The sequence below is a fragment of the Colossoma macropomum genome, unplaced genomic scaffold, assembly GCF_904425465.1.
Source record: "Colossoma macropomum unplaced genomic scaffold, Colossoma_macropomum, whole genome shotgun sequence".
NCBI classification, from domain to species: domain Eukaryota; kingdom Metazoa; phylum Chordata; class Actinopteri; order Characiformes; family Serrasalmidae; genus Colossoma; species Colossoma macropomum.
This window is the reverse complement of record NW_023494798.1, coordinates 15,746,688-15,765,228: the sequence shown is the minus strand read 5'-3', so window position 1 is coordinate 15,765,228 and position 18,541 is coordinate 15,746,688. Positions and strand designations below refer to the sequence as shown.

The window sequence follows — 18,541 nt, the reverse complement described above, 5'->3', positions numbered from 1 at the left end:
ATGGAAAAATGAATATTGTATTGGGTTGTTAAGGCTTCTGTGTAATTCTGTTATGTTTTCTGCTTACATTGAGAAATCAGTCTTTTGCACAGAACTGTACATATTTAACAAAATAACATTAAGTTTCATTCTTCCTTGGTATGAAGAGCAGGTTTTGCCTAAATAATGATTTGACAGTTTTCTTTTCCTAACTATTGTTAAAAGTGCATAGTGAAAATCCTTTGGCCCAAAGGTGGTTAAAACAGCTGACCGGCTTTAGAGTTGATAGTGCTGGTGGGAGCTTACATCATAACAAGGAGATCAAAAGTACTATTCACAAGTTAGTACTTTTGTCAGTTGTTTTTTCAGTTTTGCAGTTTTTGCAAAGAAAAATGTTAAGATCTTAAGAGTCTCCTATTTAATCTGTTAACCTAGTGCAAACTGGCAAAAAAAAAGCTCATTTTGAACAGCTATGTGACCCCAAATTCTATATTCATATACATAAACACTCAATATGCTAACCTTCTCCAAGGCGTTCCAGAAAGGACATCTTCGCAAGAGAATGCCACACGCTGACTGATGCTGACTAGGAGCTATTATGAGACAGCTAAAATATTTGAGCATCTGGAGCATGTAAACAAAACTGCAATTGCAGGCGAAAACAAATCTGCTTGTAGTGGAACGGCGTGCTGCTTTCCTGCGTTCATAGCGTTGATTTATTTATGGGGTGAGAAAGAGAGGGCCCTAGCAGAGGCTGGACACCGGACTGCAGAGCTTATCCTCTTCCCCCGCTGCCGGACAAGAAAGAGGGGAGGAGGTGCTCACATTAAAGATGCATGGGGACCAGTGCGTGGAGTTTAAAGTTCTCCACGTTTTATGCAGGCCTGCTAAAATATTCATGACCTACACTGCGTGCGCAAGCTGCAGCACATCGAGTTAATCTCTTTCCACAGAGACAGAGGGTGCAGAGCTCACAGCAAAACAAGCACAGCCTCTTCTGATAAAGGATGCTCGAGTCGTAAGTTGTTTGTTATAATACTTGGAAATCCACTCTCTCATGTAGCATACTTGTACTTTTTTCTTAGAACATTACAATGTCGATTTACAATGCATTACATGCTACTACTGCTGCAACAGAATATGATTTGTAGGCACATGTCTCATTTGTGATAGACTTTAACTTTAGTCTGATGTTTTATTGGGAATCCACAGCTCAAGTTTTTTGTAGTTTCCAGTAAAAAAGTTGAACTTAAAAAGTTAGGAAAACAAAATTAGTCTCACTTTATTTTGAGCCAAATACAAACACTTCAGAATGGCTCTCTACAGAATAACCATATTTGCACAGTTGTGTCAAAGTGAATTTAACCAAACGTCTTATTAGGATTTGAGGATTTGAGTTCCCTAAAGAACTTTTCAATGTATGGTTCTTTAAAAGCACATTTTTTCGTGGATGAAATGTGCTTTTTAAACTTTAAAGAACTACACCAAAAGATTTTTCCGAGAACATCCAAGCCAAGAGCAGTTTAAGAACTTTTATTCTGAATAATGTGAATCTCTTTTTTGCTACTGGTTTTCTAAAAAATATATGAACTTAAAAATTTAAGTGCACAAAGTGAGTCTCACTTTATTTTGAGCCAAAATAACAATTAGAATTGCATTCTATAGAATAACCGTACTTGTAGAGTTTTGTCAAGATGACTTTAAGCAGATGTTTTGATTCCATGCTCTTCGGTTTCCTAAAGAACCTTGAAGTGGATGGTTCTCAATTTGTAAATGAGCTGGGTGAGTATTAAAAGCCTTTTTAAAGTTTAAAGAACTAAAGATTCTTCATTAATTAAAGAAGTTACTTTCCTAGAACTTACATCCAAGCCAAGAGCCGTTGAGGTACCTTTATTTTGAAGAGTGCATATCTCAGTTTCCAGTAAAAGACATAAGCATTAAGTTCAGTAAACAAAGTTAGCCCCATTTTATACAATTTGGAACAATATTCTATAGAATCATCATATTTGTAGAGTTCTGTCAATGTGAATTTAACCAGATGTTATTTTTGGGTTCTACACACCGGTTTCCTAAAGAACCTTTAAGTGGATGGTTCTTTTAAGAAACACTCTTTGGTAAATTAGATTTGCCTTTTTAAATTTTAAAGAACTAAGGGTTTTACACTAATTAAAGATTTTTCCTGGGACTGTATGTCAAAGTCAATAATCGTTTACAAACTTTTATTTTGTAGAGGGCAAAATTCAATTTATCACCTATAAAAGATATTACCTTAAAAAGTTAAGTAAACAATTAAAGTTAGTCTCACTTTATTTTGAGCCAAACACTCACTTAAGACCCTAAAGAACATCCATTTCAGTGGAAGGTTCTCATTTCTTGTAAACAAGATGTACGAGTGTGAAGAACCTTTTTTAAGTGTTTAAAAACCCAAAGATTCTAGAACCCTAGGTCAAAGCCAAGAGCCACAGATGAACCTTTAATTTGAAGACTATGTACCTCATATTTGTTGTAATTTCCATTAAAAGATATGAGCATAAAAAAGGTTGTGTAAACAATGTTAGTCCCATTTTTTATTTATATACACCTTGGAATATATTCTATAGAATTATCATATTTGTAGAGTTTTGTCAAAGTAAATTTAGTCTGTGAATCATTTTAATGAGTTGTTTATCCATGGCTGGCTGCTCGCTTTCTGGGTCGTTTTGTCTGAGACTGACAACACTAAGCACCTGCCCTATTTGGCAGCGGAAAATAGACACACACACACACACGCACACACACAAACAGAACACACACACACACACACACAAACAGAACGCACAAACAGAACACACACACACACATACTCAATGATCAGAAGCAGCTGTTTAACCAGAGGGACTTAGTCTTCAGTTATACCTTCGTTTACATTTTTGGCACATTTTTAGGTCGTGAAACTCACTGAGCAAGCTACAGCTTAAACTGCAGGGAAGATCCACTCTGGTGGAAGTACGCAGAGGTGTTCTAACAGCACAACTCTAGGCAAACTACCCAAAATAATGCAGTGCGTGCTGACTGCGCAGCTGTGGTTAGCTGCTGCAGAACTGATTCAGGCTGTAATCACAAGCACTGCTAAAAGCAAAGCTTTTCCTTATCTGACACTTCTGTTTGAGCGTCCTCCAGCACGTCACGCTGTTTTCCCACTGCGCAGGTCTAACAGCGACGCCAAATATGCCAAGATCCGCTATGACTTTGTGGCCCGAAACGCCAACGAGCTGACAGTCCAGAAGGGTGAGGTGTTGCAGGTATGGCTGAGCGTGGGAGAGGAGGAGAGAAGGAGAGGAGCAGTGTGTGGGCCAAAAGGCTGAGGATCTAGTGTGGGAAACAGGAGTAACAGAACATCTGAGGTCAATCTGCGGTCAGGGTATTGAATGTTCTGTGGGTTGGTGTACTGATCATGAAGGAGCACAGTACTGAAGAAACACTGTAGACTGTCAAAAAACACTAAAATGTTAAAAACAACACAACTGAATCTTAATTAATAGAAATGGCACTGATCCAATACTCAGTACTGGTATCAGGCTGATTCCAGCAGAAAATGCTGGACGGATGATCAAAGGAAAAAAACAACAAATGTGGGCTAATTCTGTCACAAATCTAGCCTTAAATACCACAGAACTGCCTGCAGCACAACACAATGTGAAGTCACATCTTAATAATGGTAGCCACATGTAGCCTAATGCCTACATAGGAAAGAGTAACTTGTTCTGTAAGTAATACAGTGCTGTGCAAAGGACAGAGACCTCCTTTCATTTATTTAATTTTGAGCATCAAGGGAAAATCAGGAAGAAAGCAGAAAACATGTATTTAACAGAAAATTACACAGAGGCCTCCATAATTAAATAGAATTTGATTTTTTCAGTGTTTAGTGTGTCCACTCTTTACCTTCATTACAGCTTTCATTCAGAAGACTTGCTTACAGTTTTTTTAAAAATATGCAGGGATATTTTTGCACACCTTCAAAGTTCAGTCTTAGAAGTTGGTTGCATTTTTACATTCTAACAATCCAAGTAATCGCACACATTCAGTGATATTGCGGTCTGGACTCTGGGGTGGTCAGTCCATTGTTCTGAGAATACCAGCAGCTTCTTTGTGATACTGCAGTGCATTCATCAAGACTGATCAGGATTGCATAAAAATTTTATTTGTGGTTTTTTTTATAGTCATAGTATTATAGTTTGTTATAGTTTGTTATACTTTTTTTGTTAAGGTTTACTTTAAATATTGTTATTGTATTTTAAGGTTATGTTTACAATGTTGTTAAGTGTCGCTGGACTGCATTATTGGTCCTCTGCACCTCTGAGTCTGAGTGCACGTTGCTGCTCTGTGTCACTGTAACATGAAAATAGACAGAGCAGCGCTGAGTCCGAGCTGTGCTGTGGGCTGAGCTGTGCTGCAGGCATGCTGCTGTGCCAGTGTGTTTGACCATGTGTGTGTGAGCTGTGTGTGTGAGTAAGTGGGCGTGCGTGCTGTGGCCTCCAGGTGCTGGAAAGTGAAAAGCAGTGGTGGCTGCTGAGGAACCGCAGCGGTCAGCTGGGCTATGTGCCCTGCAACGTGCTGGAGGAGGTCAAAGCGGGAGAGCCGCAGTATAACCGTGCTGCGCTCTTCAACAGCCAGGTACACTCATTCACCCTAAACCTCGCACATCCTTCTCTCTCCCTCTCTCCTCCAGCACTCTCATTCATTATTAACACTTTGCAAATACAAAGCCACCTCTGTGTGGCAGGTATATAGTCTTTCTTTCTCTCTTTATTTCTCTCTCTCTCTCTCTCTCTCGCTCACACTCTTTCTCTCTGCAGGCAGCGAATCCATACAAAGCTAGCTCTCCCCCTGCTTCGGTAAATCATGGAGAGAGTGTGGAGATGAACAAATCCTCGTGGGACAAAGACAGTGCGTAACTCCTCTTATCTGTGCTGCGTAGAGGTTGTGAGATAGAGGAAGGAGTGTGAGTGAGTGCAGGTGGAGAAACACAGTGAAGTGGTAAAAGCACATGGCGGGAGAGTGCTGCTATATACATAGCTTGCATCCCATTCCAAGAGCTCATCACTCTGCTCTATTGCAATCTGAAGCACTATCTCTGTTTCTCCATCTTCTCTCCGTCTTGCGCTCATTCTGTGTCGTCCTTGTCTCTGTGTCAATTTAAATCAACTGACCTATCATTGCTTGTTTTAGATGGATGGATGGATGGATGGATGGATGGACTTTATTGATCCTCAAGAAGAAATTTGGGTGTACTGCCGCAGGGTTAGACAAGCTTTACAGAACACTGTCAAACATCATATTTTAACCCTCTATTGCACGCATTAAGAGAGCAAAAACATGTATGATTCACTTTTCTTGCATAAAATGAGCCTACATATTAAATGCTTTATACAATTTTAAAAAGAAAAGCAACAAAATACGCAAAATGATTCTAAATTAAAAAAAAAAAGTTCTAGGTAGAGAACTATCTGGTGAGGTAAAGCGTATCATCCACAAGCTGCACAATGCCGAAACCAGGTTCAACAGGCTTAAAAACTCCCACCAGGAGACAGGAGTGTGACCAAATACAAACATTTTTGGTTTCTTCAAACGTTTCCGTTCATTACTAACACTTTCCTAATCTTTAAATATTTATCTTTAATTGCAGAATGAGGAAAAATGGGCTTGCTACCCTCAAGCAACTTTGTGCAAAAGAGGGTTAATGATAAGTTGAAGCACATAACTCATGTAGATGATTCAAACTGGATCACTACAGTGTTTGTTTGGAGTCACTAAATAAAAAGCTACCATGCTGGACTATGTTGTTGTAGCCAACTGAAACTAGACTTAAAAAAAGTGTGCTACAGTTTCTTAATAGGTTGAATGAAACTTTTACCAATGTTCCTTAAAGCTGTCCAACTTAGTGACAGTTTCTACAGAACACCACATTTGTGGGCAGAGGATAGATACATCAATTGGGTAAGCTTTACTGGCATAACCATGCTTAGTTACAGTACTGCCAAAGCAACACTGAAATAATGAGAACTAATGCTGAGAGATTTAAAAGTAAGGTTAAAACTAATGCAGAATTACAAAATTTAAAACTATTATGTATGTTTGTGGAATAATTGTGATAAGGAATTAAGAATGTGTAGCTCACTTTGCAATTTAAAAAAATGTTTAAAAATAAGGTGGTAAGCACTTATAAAACTGAGGAATGATCATTATTATGTATGAAATGTTCTGAAATATTGATTGATTTTCTTTCTGTTTGGATATTACTCTGTATTGTTTAAATGCAGGATTGTGTATGATTTATAAAGGGTAGTCAAAATAAGCTATAGCTTCAGACTACACCTTTTCGGTCAGTACTGGTTTTTGTATTGATTATTATGTCTTATTATGTATATTTTATACCTATATTTTTATTTTTGTATTGCCTATAATTATTTTTATGGGTGTAAACACCTTAATAAACCGAAATAAACTTATTAATTACAAAACTATCATAAGACATATGAACAGCAATTTCGAAAAATCAAAATGGAGCAAGAAAAGAAAAATAACAAAATAACATAAAAGTATTTTACAAACTTTTTTCTAACGCTTGTCAGACCGTACCCAGCAGAAGGAGATGAATGATGAGCTTCTGAAGAGAATTACAGACAGCAGAGCTCAGACTCCTGCTCGCAATTTCCGGGTGGAACATTCTGTCAGAACGGCTCCCATCACCTACCAGTCTCAGCCCTACGAGGTCCATGCCTGGCTCAATGCCAAGGGCTTCTCCAGGCCGTGAGTGTGCTTTCTTGTGCACTTGAGCATGTGTATCTGTATGAATGTAGCGTGCGGAGGTAAAGTATTACAGGCTAAGCTAGCAAAACATTCAAGAGTCTGAGAACAGATGGGTTAAAAATCTACCCAATTGTAAAAAAGTAACCAATTTTTCACTTACTCATTTATAACTGATCAGCAAAGACTCATTTGGAGTCTGAAAATTGCTTATTTAGTATTGCAATGGAGCTATGAGGCAGATGTAGCTAACTAATACGAGAAGCAAAGCTACTAGCTTAGCATTAAACTGCATACCTAAATCATCATACACATGCATCAAACTTGTGCTAAGTTGTTAAGTAACCTCAAACAGACCTTATTTTGTCTGTTTTTTACAGATAACAATGTCAAACCATGTAATCAAGTCTATTTGAGATTACTAACTCACAATGATTTGTGATGCACACTGCTAACTGTTGTACAGAGTCATCAAATTGCCCTGCTGTTTGTATTCAGAATGTAACAATCAATTTGAGGTTGTACAATATAACTGGCCATGTCACACACATTTTCAGTTATATCAGTGCTACAAATGATGAAATGACAGTAAATGACAGAAATATTATTTTTACGAGCATATTCCCAAAATGAACACCAAAGTCTGTAGTGTAAATGACATCGCTAACACACACCACACGAAGCAACACCAACACTGTGCCATGGGTTTTGTAATTCAGTTGTATTTCAATCTTATAAAAATATTGTCATACTCATAGCTGCATGTATGAATGCAAAATAGCTGTTTCATTAATGTTCCAGCTTTAAGTAATTCTTAATCCTTTAATTTTTAAAATGTCCCTGTGGCAAATTCCCTAGCGATTTAAAACTGTTTTGAAAGCAGCCAGCAGATGGCGCAGGTCTGCACTTTCCCCTCTAATGAGCTTCCATTATTTGTTAGCTGTATTAATCTTGTAGCTAAAATACAAAACTACAACACCAAACGTCTTGCATCTTAGCCGACTGATTATATACGGGTAAAGGGTTATTCTCGTGAACTTGACAAATACTGGGTCCCAACTTGGAAAAAAATTTAATAACTAAAATTTAATGTTTTCTCTTTTACTTGGCTATAAAAACAATGAGGCATGGTTGAATAATCAAAAATGAACCTGAATTATTTTATTGAGTTTAAACGGATTTTTAGTAACATTTTTCAAGATAAATGACCAAATTCTCATTGCTGCAACATATTAAGTTTTTAAAGTTATAGTTTTTCATAACTTTTCTTTTTATAATCTGATAATCTGTATGTGGCTGTCAGACTAAGCATTTTGAAGCTGTTTATTTAAACATATGTATTTTGCAGAATATATTGTTTTGCAGTTTTATCTCATAATGTAACACATTTTCAGCCACTCAAGTTTTTCTTTTTATTGTGCCACGTGGCGTTTTGTTGTTTTGGCTCATATCCTTACAGTTTACAGTAAAGAGATTAAGACGGTTAAAAGAAATCCAAACTCATTTTGTATTTATTTTTAAAAAAAGTGATAAATATCTATGATATGAGGCAGTTTTCATGAAAATGGCCCTAAAGTAAATAGTTTAAATTAGATTTTTGCCAAACTATTGCTTTAACACGATCCTTCCATTGTTTAATTCCTGGAGCTATTTAAGTGAAAAAGCTCTTTGAGAACAGAGTGTTATTGTTTCCGCTGCTTCAGGGTGGTGGACTGTCTGGGTATTCTGACTGGAGCACAGCTCTTCTCTCTGAGTAAGGACGAACTTAAGGCAGTGAGTGGTGACGAGGGCTCTCGGGTCTTTAGCCAGATCAGCGTGCAGAAGGCCCAGATAGAGGTCAGTCACTCAGAGGGCCACAAGGACATCAGCTACATTGTTAAAGCTTAATTAACAACACAAATGCTCATGAGAACGCGCATTACAAACGCATGCCTAATCACCGCAGATGCGCTTGGTAAACTTCTCTCTATATTCATTCTCTCTCAGAGCAACAGTGGCGACTCTGAGCTGGAGGAAATCATGAGGCGACGGCAGCAGGAGGTGGACGCTTCTACTTGGGACTGATTGCCTTCAATCTGCCTGTCAATCAAAACCCAGTTCCATCCTGTCCTTTCAGCTTCACTGCTCACCTAACACACCCCTACATTCAGCACAGTGAGAATGAATAACTCAGTGAATGCTGTCACCAGACTCTGTAATATGCCACATCTAATGCTAGCAGTTCAACTGGGCAGCATGGAATGGATTTTAAAGTTTGTTTATGCTAATACTGCATTATTTATTCATATATGTTTGCACTGAATGCGTTCAGAAGATGAAGAGGAGGATTATATGTATATAATGAAGTGTCTATTTACTTTTGTGGCTCTTCCTCCACACTTCTTCTATGAAAATGTGTGGGAATGTTCACGGATGCTCAAAATATCTCTGATATACTGTACCGTATATGACTATCTGGTGCATTATCAGTGTGAAAATACGGGTGCTTGTATGAAACACAATAAAGATTTAAGCAGAATCACTCTCTTCTGCTGGAGTGTGATGATAAACATTTTCAGGTTTGGCCATATAAAATCGAAACAATGTATATGTTGATGTTCTTTTTATGCAGATAAAGTAAAATCAGATCTCATCTGGCCACACTGCAGATCTATTTTAGTGAAAAGTGTAAACAGAATCAGGCCAAAGTTATCCAGATACGATCCGGACATGAAACACATGTTAATGCAAGGTGTAAACAGAGAGTCAGCAATGTCCTACTTAATCTGATAATGAGTTACAGGGAAAGATATTGTACTTGATTATATTCATTTAAAATATCCAACTTAATTTCACTATGAGGCCTGCAGAAAGAGGTTAAAAAGGGAGGATATATCAATGTTTTAATATTGACATTGAAAAAAAAAATGGTTCCGCTGAATCAATATTGCTGATCGGCACAAACTTGGTTGAATCAGTCTGTAAGTATGAAGTTACGACAGCTGCAAGCATGAGTGTGTCAGCTGCCATACATTTGACAAGAGTTCTAAGGGTTTTACCCATTAGGGTCCAAGCACCAAAAGTTAAAAATGTTTCAAAACCTATATAAAGCAGTGCAATGTAAAGACGTCTTGTTTGCTGGAAAACACATGACATTACCTCTTTGATACTCACCTTGAAGCACTGTAAAAGCACAGCAGTGTTGCAAATGTTTCAAAATATTTAGGCCTGATCCCATTTCACCCCTTTCACATAGCCCTTACCCCTCCATTTTGCACGTTCATGTCTAGGGCTAGGGTGTCCCGATTTTTGTTGAGATTGAAGGATTGGGCGAAGTGTTAGGGCTACATGGCCCTCCAAAAGGAGGTTTTTCAGAGGCACACTGCAAACGGAGTCTTACGAGAAAAAAAAGAAAAACTGGCAAGGTGCTGCACAAGCGACCAAAGAGACCCACAAATGTGAGTATTTTCTCAGTTAAAAAATTACGATAACCATTGTATTATCTTAGTTTAATGTTGTTTCAATGTATTATGGTCCTTTCTTTATAACAAGCATGAAAAAATCGCTAGTAGAATGCTGATGCCCTGGCTGCTAGCTAAATTTCCCGTTCCACCTTAAATGGTGCAGCAGTTACATTTTACTGACTTAGACAAAGAATTAGGGGTGGGCGATAATAAATAATTGTCACACCCCCCCCCTTTGAAGGCATATGATGCCCTAAATGTAACTTAAGACCACCACCTCTGCTATCACTGCAGACTGGCAGGGTCGCCTACAGAGCACCGCTAGTAGCCTGTTAGTGAAGTAATGTTCTTCTTCATTTGAGGGTTGTCCCATTTTGTAGAGGAAGATTTCAATCACTACCCCTTGTAACTCAGTTCCAAGGGGCAGGGTAACTCTCAAAAACAAGGGGTAGGGGTAAAAATAAGAAATGTATTGTGACACAGTTAACATTTCAAAACAGAACTTCATATGTTCTTTTTTCAATTTTTCAATATTATACTGAAACTGTTACAGCTTTAGTCTTTTGCATTGCACTGTGGGTTATAACTGGGGACTCATGTTGACTGGAAATAATATGGAGAGTTCAGGCCGAGTTCTAAAAGGACAATTAATGTGATGAAAAAAAAGGCCACTTTCAGCAGATGATGGTGAGTCGGCCTGTGCGTCAGCAGCAAGTTACATAAGCTCAGTGCATCTTCAATCATGATCTGTGTCAGAGAGATGACTAGGTTGCCACGGCCATCATCGCGCAGTTGTTCTTTACAGTCCAGGACGAGGAACCTGCCACTCACCCTCTTTAAGCCATAAAGATGGCATTCAAACCTTACAAAAATCTCCAGACTGGATGTCTTTAGTTCTGACTGACAGCTTCCTCGCTTCCTCTCACAGTGGACATGGAACTGTGGCTTTCACTTTGTCATGTTGCTTTAGTTCTCGCCTAGATGGTGAACGCATCAGTGCGTATTGTCCCGTGTTCAGAATGAGCCAGAGTGATCTCCGCTGCTTCTTTTGTGTGCCCTGTCACCAGGGCTCTCGACCAGAGGAGCCAGAGGAAGTGGTCACATATTGTCACTGCGATTCATGGCAGGAAGCCATGCTTAATGATGGGATTTTCCACAGAGAACATCAAAGCAAGGATAAATATTCAGTTCAGCGGAGTCCGCTGCACAACAGTGAATGTAATGCACATGCAGTGAGCCTGATATTTGGAGGTGCAACAATTCTATATGGTTTGCTTGAAAGGATTGAGCTAATCCACAGACGCAAATACAGTCAGAATATCTCATGCATACACATATACCCAGTCAGTGGAGCTCAAAGAATATAACAATGAAGGGCAAAACACTATCAAAGCAACATAAATATAAAATAGCAAAATATTTTCTGGATTAAGAAACACTGTACACTGTCATGATGTGAGGTCAGGCGTACGGCCCATATGCATTATAGTATGTGTAATATCCAAAAAGAATTTTCAAAGCCGAACCCTCTCAGCCTCAGACCCTCCACCCATAGAGCTGCACGAACTGTCTGATGCCTATCAGAGATTTTCACAAGTGCTTCATGTGAATCTGATTCAAGTCTACATAAAGTAATACATTACAGTAATGTAATTACTTTTACAGTGCAAAAATCAATCTTGTTATGTCAGTACAGTTACTGACTTACTAAGAACTGCATTATTTTACTTTTTTGAGCTTAATAGCAGCTCAATATAGATTCACAACATTTCACACTGTAAGGGCCTGTTTACACCTTGCATTAATATGCATTTTTGGTGATCGGATCACGTTCTCATTTCACTCGACTGCATGAAATCTGGATGTAAACATCCCCAGGACACACTGTGTTCAGATTATGCTCGAATATCACAAGCATAAAGCAACATTAATAATAAAAAATAATAAAAGAATAAAATATTTTCAGCATTAACAAACCCGCATATTTTGACAGTGTCGTGATGTGAGGTTAAGCATATGGCCCATATAAATTATAGCATGTGTAACTACCAATATGCAAAAGCTGTCTGATCCTCGAGTCTACACAAAGTTGTGCATTACAATAATGTAATTACTTTTTCTTTTTAACAAAGCAGTGTAACACATTACAGCTTCAATTCTTGTGATGGCATTACAGTTACTAACTTAGTAAGAATTAAGTTGCTTTTTTGAGTAACTACCCCTAATTGCTCACTAGCAGTTCAATACAGATTCTCTGCAGTTTCCAAGTCATTAGTATAAAAAAATATTTTAGTCTTGTTATTAGCTTTTGCGGTATAAGGTTTTGCATTGTATAAAAGTGCTCCCCACTAAAACCTGTCAGATTTGACATGGAGTCGACTTGGAGTTGAAATCAGGCTAAAACTCATGTAGTGTAGGCCCAGCTTAAGCTGCAAAACGTACCAGAATCTGAAAACAGGCAGAAGTCTGCAATGCCATTTCCATTTCTTTTTGGTTACTGAGGTTAAGTCTCCTTAAACATAACCTCAGTCTTAAACTCAGTAATCTGAAAGAGATTCTTTTAGTCTTTTGTAAAAAGACACGTTACAGAGTCAGAACCATTGTTGGTCCTAACATTGTAGGTAAGCCCAGTTGTCTGATTTTCTTATAAAGCCAGAACATTTGTGAAAATTTATGAAAACACAGCCGTTTAGTATGACCAAGGTAATTACTCTACTCTCTCTCTATTAAGAACATCCCTCACATTTATACTACCAAATGACAGTGATCTAAGACCTAAGTAAAAATGGAACAGATTTAAAATGGTCAATAATAAATCATTTAGGCTCATTCCAAAAGGCTGGCCAATTAGTGAAAAGGTATTAGTGTGCATATGAGATATGGACGATGATAAATGAAAGCTCTTCTCTGTCATGAACCTAATCAAGTTAAAATTTTAAAGAGTAATATTCAAAAATATGTTTAACAATTCTAGCAACACTGTTAGCATGTGTTTGTTTCTGCCACAGTGAGCTAACAAACTGGGGAAAGAAAATCTAAAAGAAAATACCCTTAGTTTGACATTTTACTGTGACAAAGTAAACCGTCGTAACTTGAGATCTGGCATTTTGGAGAACCATCACGGGGGATAGCTGCTGCTGTGTGTATGTGTCTGTGCACGCATACAGCAAAGTTTTTCTTCCTGGACGGACAACTAAATCTGCGTATCACTCACACTTGCTGTCTTCTCTGCAGGAGAGCGACACTGGCAGACTTCTGCTCAGCTCTGTCTGGGCCTCACTCGGTGGGGAGGCACTTAAAATAGAAGACAATAACACGCATGGGGGCACCTCCAGGGGGGAGAATGATCGGCTCTGACGGAGGCCGACGCCCCCGATAACACGCCTCCACCTCCTCCAGCCCCCGCTTTTAAATGCGAGTGTCAGTTTGCACAGCACATCCTATTCATGAGCGGAAATGAAATATTAACGCTTAATCAATAATCTATTCAAAAGCACATGTAACACACACACTCCCCGAGCATCTCCCGGGGTGTGGATTAGCACAACACAATAAAGCTGAATTTAAGCCTGAGATACGGCAAAGTAATGTGCCACTTAGAGCAGAGAGGATAAAACGCATGCATAAGCAGAAAGTGAGCTGACAATATCAACCGGAATTATTGCTGAAATTCCCTTTTCTCTCGCCTCGTGTTTGTTCGTAAGGATTACAGGGCATTCAGTCGTTTGAAACACACTCTGAAATATTTCAGCAATTTTTTATCCAGCGTGAACAGAGGAGGGGGGGAAAAGAACCTCAGATTCGGAGCGAAATTAAAGTACTGAGTCATGTATGATTTAGATTCAGTCTGCAAAGTCTGCTAGCTGAAAGGTGAAAAGAGGCATGTTATCATCCTTTTTATTCCTCAAATGACATTTTTTCTCCCCCCTCATAGACATTTGAGATGTGCTTGCTAATCGCTATTAACTAGAAGAGTGCCCTTTTCTTTTGGCCTGACCTCGCTGGCATTAATAGATCTGATTAGATCAAATGTCATTCCACACTTAGGTAATTGAATTATTTTGCTGTGTTCTCTCCGACATCTGTAGTCATTCATTTTCTTTCTCTCCTTTGTAAATCACCCAAGACTTCAATTTAGATTTGCATCTCCCAGCTTTGGGCAGAGACATTGATCCACTTAGCTCTCTTAGCATTCAAGAGTGCATCGCCGCTCACACATCCACACACACAGATTGATTCAGAGTGTGGAAAGCCTCCTTATGTGTAATCTGTAAAAAATAAACAGTCAGCATGCATACAGTATTGTCCATACATGAAGACAAGACATTCAGAATGCAGGAAGATGGTCAATGGCCGATTTGCTCCAGGCTAATATATAAGGATAGCCATTTAATCCAACTGAGAGGAGACAGATCAACTTAATGCACCCTGTCACATCCTCTCCATCTCAAGACAAGTCAGTTCAATGTAAAAAGCCCCAAAGCAAGTGCAATTCATCTGCTTTAGAGCCTATCAAGGGGCTGCTAGTAGTTTCTCCACAGTGTTCTATTACTTTTGGTCCAGGTGTGACCAGTACACTGTGGGCTGGGGTTACACGAATAAAACAGAGGCTGCCATGTTTCGCCGCCATGTTTCTACAGTAGCCCAGAACTCACAAACCAAACACTGGCTCTAGAGCCCATGTGTCAAACACATGTCCCACAGGACAAATCAAGCCTGTGGCACCATCCTATTTGGCCCCCAAAATTATTTTCATTTTCTATAAATGTTAGCCCATTTCACCATGAGCTGCACTACCGTTCCCAGCATGCACTGCAATGTAATGTAGTGTGTCCCCCCCACATTACATTGCAGAATTGAGTTTCAGTGTTAATTTGTTATTTTTCTTTCTTGTGTTAAAATTCAACATATAGTGATAACACCAAATACATAATTATTTTACATATTATTACATATTGTTGTGCATTTTAACAAATCGTATAGTATAGTAGTTTCCTTGTGGGTATGTATGCATATCACATAGAATACAGCTCTGCTTCTGATAATCTTCTCATTATCATGCAGAGGAGTTTCTCTCCATGGAAATCACTAATGACTTTTTGAGGGAAAAGAATCATAAACATGCTGAGGTTATTTTTTTCGGATTCACAAATACCATCGTGATTTCTATGCAGGATAAATGAAATCAGATTTCAGCTATTGTTTAATATCATTCCTTTTGTGCCGGGACATCATTTCAGCTGAAAAGTGCTATCAACCAGGCGTTGCCAATTCAATCTTGATCTGTTCCATCAACAGATTAGAATGAGAAGCATCATGTGCAAAAACAACTACTGTACTTCAATCTCTCAGAGCAAAACTGAGCTGACCTGAGGAATGCATGAAATAGCATGAGGCCCGTCGAAGCTCAGATCCACACACCAACCCAAGCAGGGCCAGTTGAGTGGCTGTTGTAATTCTCAGAGACATTGTCCCACAATCCTCAGCTTTCCAGGCACAAATCCTGCTCATCTGCTACAGGGAATCCTACGCTACAATCCTCCACTTCTTCAGCTAACACACACACTGAGAACATTCCAGCAAGTTCTACTGCATACAGCAAAACTTCCAAACAGACATGAGAGGAAAAAACTTGCTACTAAGTTGAGGGTTCTCAGTTTCACCTTAACTAACACCAAAAAGATACTTTTAGGATCCATCCTGATTCTGACGAGACCAGAAAAATAGGATTAGACCCTTCATCTCCGCTACATGGATGATGATGTATGTAATACAAAACTCTTCTTCTATATGGAACATTTTATTTCTTCCTTAGCTTCCAGCACTTCTCAGGAAAGCTCCTTAAAAAGGCACTGAGGACACATTTTTAGATAAAAGTGACTATTTCTAAATAAGTAAACCCAAATACTTGTGAAGACGTTTCAAAAGTTTCAGTTATGGGTGCTCAAACAAAATCGGCCACCAATCCTTCTCCTTTAAAGTTATCATTTTGGAGATACATATATCTATAACATAAAAAGTTTAGATTTTCATTTTGTCTCACAGATTACCTTTCTGGACAAGAAAACACAAGAAGGGGAATGTAAGTCACTATCAGTTGTGTTTAAGATTAAAGATCAAACATGAAGTGTTTTATTCTGGCCAACGTGCACATGCCATGACATGTTTAAACACGTTTAAGAGGCCATTGTCGAATCCTTAGAACAAACTGTCAGCCAGCTCAGTCAGATTGGGTTAAAGAGCAATCAAATAATGTTATTGCTGTTACTGCCTTTGTCGCTTTGCAAAAAAAAATAAAAAATTTTAGTTTATGAAAACTGGTTAGACTATACATTGGCTGATTTGGCTGTACAGAAATCAGAATTGACCATAAAAATTTACGATCGGTGCACAGCTAGTTTTAACTGGTTTTGGTCCGTGCAAGCACAACGCAAGCTGCACATCATTCAGAATTATACTAAGCAGGCTAAGGCTGACTCTCTCTCCCACTCTCTCTCTCTCAACCTGTACAGAGTGGGAGATGATGAGAAGTTGGACTGTGTTCACCATGTGCAGATGGTGGTCCATAATGAGTTTCTGGCCAAACAGGACATGGCAAATCCAAACAGCTCAGAGATTCATTCTCTAAGCAACCCAGCTAGCCAGATCATAAAGATGGTGAGTGGGAGCACTCAGCACTCAGTACCAGCATGGAGGAAATTTGCATTTTCACAAAAGCAGTGACTGTGTAAATATTACACATGCAAGAGCTTCACCTCCACCTAGAGCAAACCAAAATGTTTATGCTTCTGATGTGAACATGAGGAACAAATGAATTGTTTTCCTATGACATCTATTGTGTGTTTTGCTTTCATGGAGTTCAAAAGTCTCAGTGTAAACCACTACTGGTCGACTGCGAGTCTAATGATTTTTTATTTCATGCTGTATGTCATTCTCCTCTCCGTCAGGATTTATTGTTCTCTCTTTAAATCCAAATCAAGTCTCTCAATTTGTTCTGGGGAGATTTATTAAAAATGAATGGGCATGAATTATACAGCCAGTTCTTTGTGTCATAAGGCAGGCATTCGTGACAAATGTTCTTGTCTCTCCTGAGTGTGTGATAATTATGACAAACTGACAAAATATCATAACTCACACCACCTCCTCAAATCTCTGCACTAATGCAGTAAGCGATGAAATGTCATCGTGAACCATCGCGGTTGCTGGCAGACACAACAGCGATTGTTCATTAGTCTGATAAAATATCCCTACTTTGAGGCAGCATTAAACTGATTTGGTGGAAAGTACAAAATGGACCTCACATGCCTCATCGCACTGTCATCTTGGCATTACTTACCTAAAATATGATGCGGAATTTAACATCGTTGTGTCTTACCAATGTGTGTTCTCATCTGATTTTATGTAGAAGTCAAACGAAAGATGAGGTTTATTAGCTTCTCTGCTCTTTCTGCTTTATTATTCTGCTGTACCGATGGAGTGCGGAGCAGGATGTGGGGGGCATTTTTCATTTAACGCTCCTATCACCTCCGATGCTAATAGCAAACAAGGAAAGAGGAGGAAATTAAAAGTCACATCAATATGTGAAAGAAGCGTTCCACACAAAATGCATTTCTGCCAACCTTTCAATTAATTCTCTGCTACAGTGCAGAATACATGGCCATACGCTCCTGCAGTTTCTTTGTATTGCTGAAGCATGGGGTAAAGGACTAGTGTGCCACATGTCTTAGACTCTGGTACCATGCAGCTTTAATATTTTCAACTGTAACAGTACAGCTTAACATGGTGATGTATGTGCCGGGTTTTGTTTATTGAATCTCTCCAGAAGTCCAGATCATTAACAAAAGGCAAATCACTGGCTGGAGGCGTACACACAGGGTGATCTATGTTCTCACACAACAAAAAAAGACCTAAGAAAAAATGGTTATATGTACTTTGCACACAAGCATCAACATAAATGCCCTCTAGAAACATTCCAAAGTAACAAGAAACAGGTGAAAGCAATGAACATAAAAAAGCCTGATCCTGTTGTCTCATTAGCAGGAGAGAGAGCATGTCGTAATAGCCTGATAACGTGACGTACGAACAGTGCAAAACACGCTAACGATAGCTTCTTTGGCCAAGTTACTGAGTCAGGACTATTTTGGTCACGTTTCAAATCAACATGGAAACATAGCAGATCATCGATCACCTCCTGCTGACAACTCCGTTGCATCTGAAATGGTCTACTTGAGAAGCCGCCTGACTCTGTCAGTTGCGCGCAACAAGCAGTGGATCAGCAGGCTTATTTGAGTGTTCATGGTTCTATATAGGATCATTTTCTTTACTAAAGATCC

General features: G+C 38.8%; 2 protein-coding genes across 2 annotated transcripts in view; one reads left to right on the top strand and one right to left on the bottom strand.

Moving 5' to 3' along the window:
* The window catches only part of mgat4c (mgat4 family member C), a 162,735-nt gene that overhangs the window by 35,423 nt on the left and 108,771 nt on the right, over positions 1–18,541 (bottom strand).
* eps8b (epidermal growth factor receptor pathway substrate 8b) lies at positions 930–8,857 on the top strand. Its single transcript, XM_036585673.1, has 7 exons — positions 930–997; positions 3,167–3,260; positions 4,498–4,632; positions 4,815–4,905; positions 6,591–6,768; positions 8,469–8,601; positions 8,752–8,857. The coding sequence occupies exons 1-7, from the start codon at positions 987–989 to the stop codon at positions 8,827–8,829; spliced, it is 720 nt and encodes a 239-aa protein (XP_036441566.1). The 5' UTR covers positions 930–986; the 3' UTR covers positions 8,830–8,857.

Bases quoted from the DNA above. Each gene is read 5' to 3' on its own strand.
- eps8b (XM_036585673.1), top strand. The intron at 4,906-6,590 runs GTGCGTAACTCC...AACGCTTGTCAG, and splicing joins ATCCTCGTGGGACAAAGACA to ACCGTACCCAGCAGAAGGAG. The intron at 6,769-8,468 runs GTGAGTGTGCTT...CCGCTGCTTCAG, and splicing joins GCCAAGGGCTTCTCCAGGCC to GGTGGTGGACTGTCTGGGTA.